We start from the raw sequence: 1,476 nt of genomic DNA on the forward strand, positions 1-1,476 counted from the left end.
AAAAAAAATATTAAGTTTTTTTTGTAATATTCTTGTTGTCTAATACTAGTTTTAAAATATAATAAATCTTATTTAAAAAATTATTTAATTTTATGTGTAAAACTTGAATTTATAAAAACAAATTCGAAAAATTTATGAGATATAAAATTTTACGGATTAAAATAATAAATGATAAAATACTTAAAAATTATAAATGTGATATATAGTTAATTGTAAGTACTAAAATGTAAATAAAAAGATGAAACTTCAAATATAAAGTTTTGAAGTTTTTTTTTTTTAGAGCAAAAAACTTTGTGCTTGAAATTATAGAGTTTGTTTTGGAGATGTCTTATTCTTTTTTTTTTTGAAACTGGAGATGCTCTTATTCTTGTTACGGTTACTTACAAAACTGGAATTTTCCTATTGATATATATATATAGTCCGACGGAAAGAATTAGGTTTCTTTTCTTTTTCGTTTTTAGTAACTATTTAACAGAGAGAAAAAAGACAAAGATGTCTAGAATCATTCATACTTTGTATCCTCCATCCCATCACTCTGTATGAAGTTATTGTCTTCTTCCCATCAATTATTTGACAAGAACCGTTTTGCATGATCCTCGTGTTAAAAATCGAAGATGGAATTGAATAGCATAAAGTCTAAACCTCTATTTTTAACCCTTACAGCTAAAATGAATGAATGATCAGAATGCGACGTGAGTAATAAAAAAACCTTTGAAATTTTTTTCAAAGCTGATTACTGTAGATATTTATTTAACAGAAATGAAAGATTTTCAATCTTCTTTTGAACATTAAGCGGTTTAAAATTTAACCCCAAGACTTCCTATAAATACGGATACAATGTGTATGATCTCTATAACTCAACTCAAACAAACAAAGAAAAACAATGGCAATCATGACATCATTGGCCTCTTTTCTCCTCATTCTCCTGTTGGCTGCAGCTGTCTGCACCCACGGAGAAGAATCGGTAAGGGACAGCAATGGGAACGAAGTTCGACTCAAAGAACAATACTACATACAACCGATCAGTAACGGGATTAACGGCGGTAGTCTTGCTCCACTTGCTGGTATAAATCCCTTTTGTGAACCACGTGGTATTAGCGAAACATTTACGGGAGAACCGGGAGTGCCAGTTAGCATAGCATATCCACCGGGGTTCATCACGCCATTAGAAGTTGTCAAAACAAATTTCAGTATAACCATCGAGTTCAAGTCCAACGACTGTAAGGAGCTATCCAAGTTCTGGGAAGTCTATGAAGCACGGTATATCATTGAGCCTCCAATTCTCATCGGTGGTAGACCTGAGGAACCAAATAGCCGGTTTAAGATAGAGAAAGTCGGAGAAGAAGATGGAACAAACATTTACAAATTGACCACTTCTGCCGGAAACGTTGGATCCATCCCACTATTGGGAACTACACCACAACAAGTTCTAGTTCTCACCAATGATGTGGCTAAGACCATATTCGTCAAATTCAT

General features: G+C 32.8%; 1 protein-coding gene across 1 annotated transcript; it reads left to right on the plus strand.

Annotated features, from left to right (window-relative positions):
* Positions 1–851: 851 nt before the first annotated feature.
* Positions 852–1,476, plus strand: LOC106321742 (endogenous alpha-amylase/subtilisin inhibitor-like; the record flags this gene model as incomplete). The annotated part of the gene is given in 1 exon segment (XM_013759985.1): positions 852–1,476. A coding segment is annotated over 1 exon segment (593 nt), but the record flags the coding sequence as incomplete, so codon positions are not given.

This window comes from Brassica oleracea, unplaced genomic scaffold (assembly GCF_000695525.1).
Source record: "Brassica oleracea var. oleracea cultivar TO1000 unplaced genomic scaffold, BOL UnpScaffold02800, whole genome shotgun sequence".
Taxonomy (NCBI): Eukaryota; Viridiplantae; Streptophyta; class Magnoliopsida; order Brassicales; family Brassicaceae; genus Brassica; species Brassica oleracea.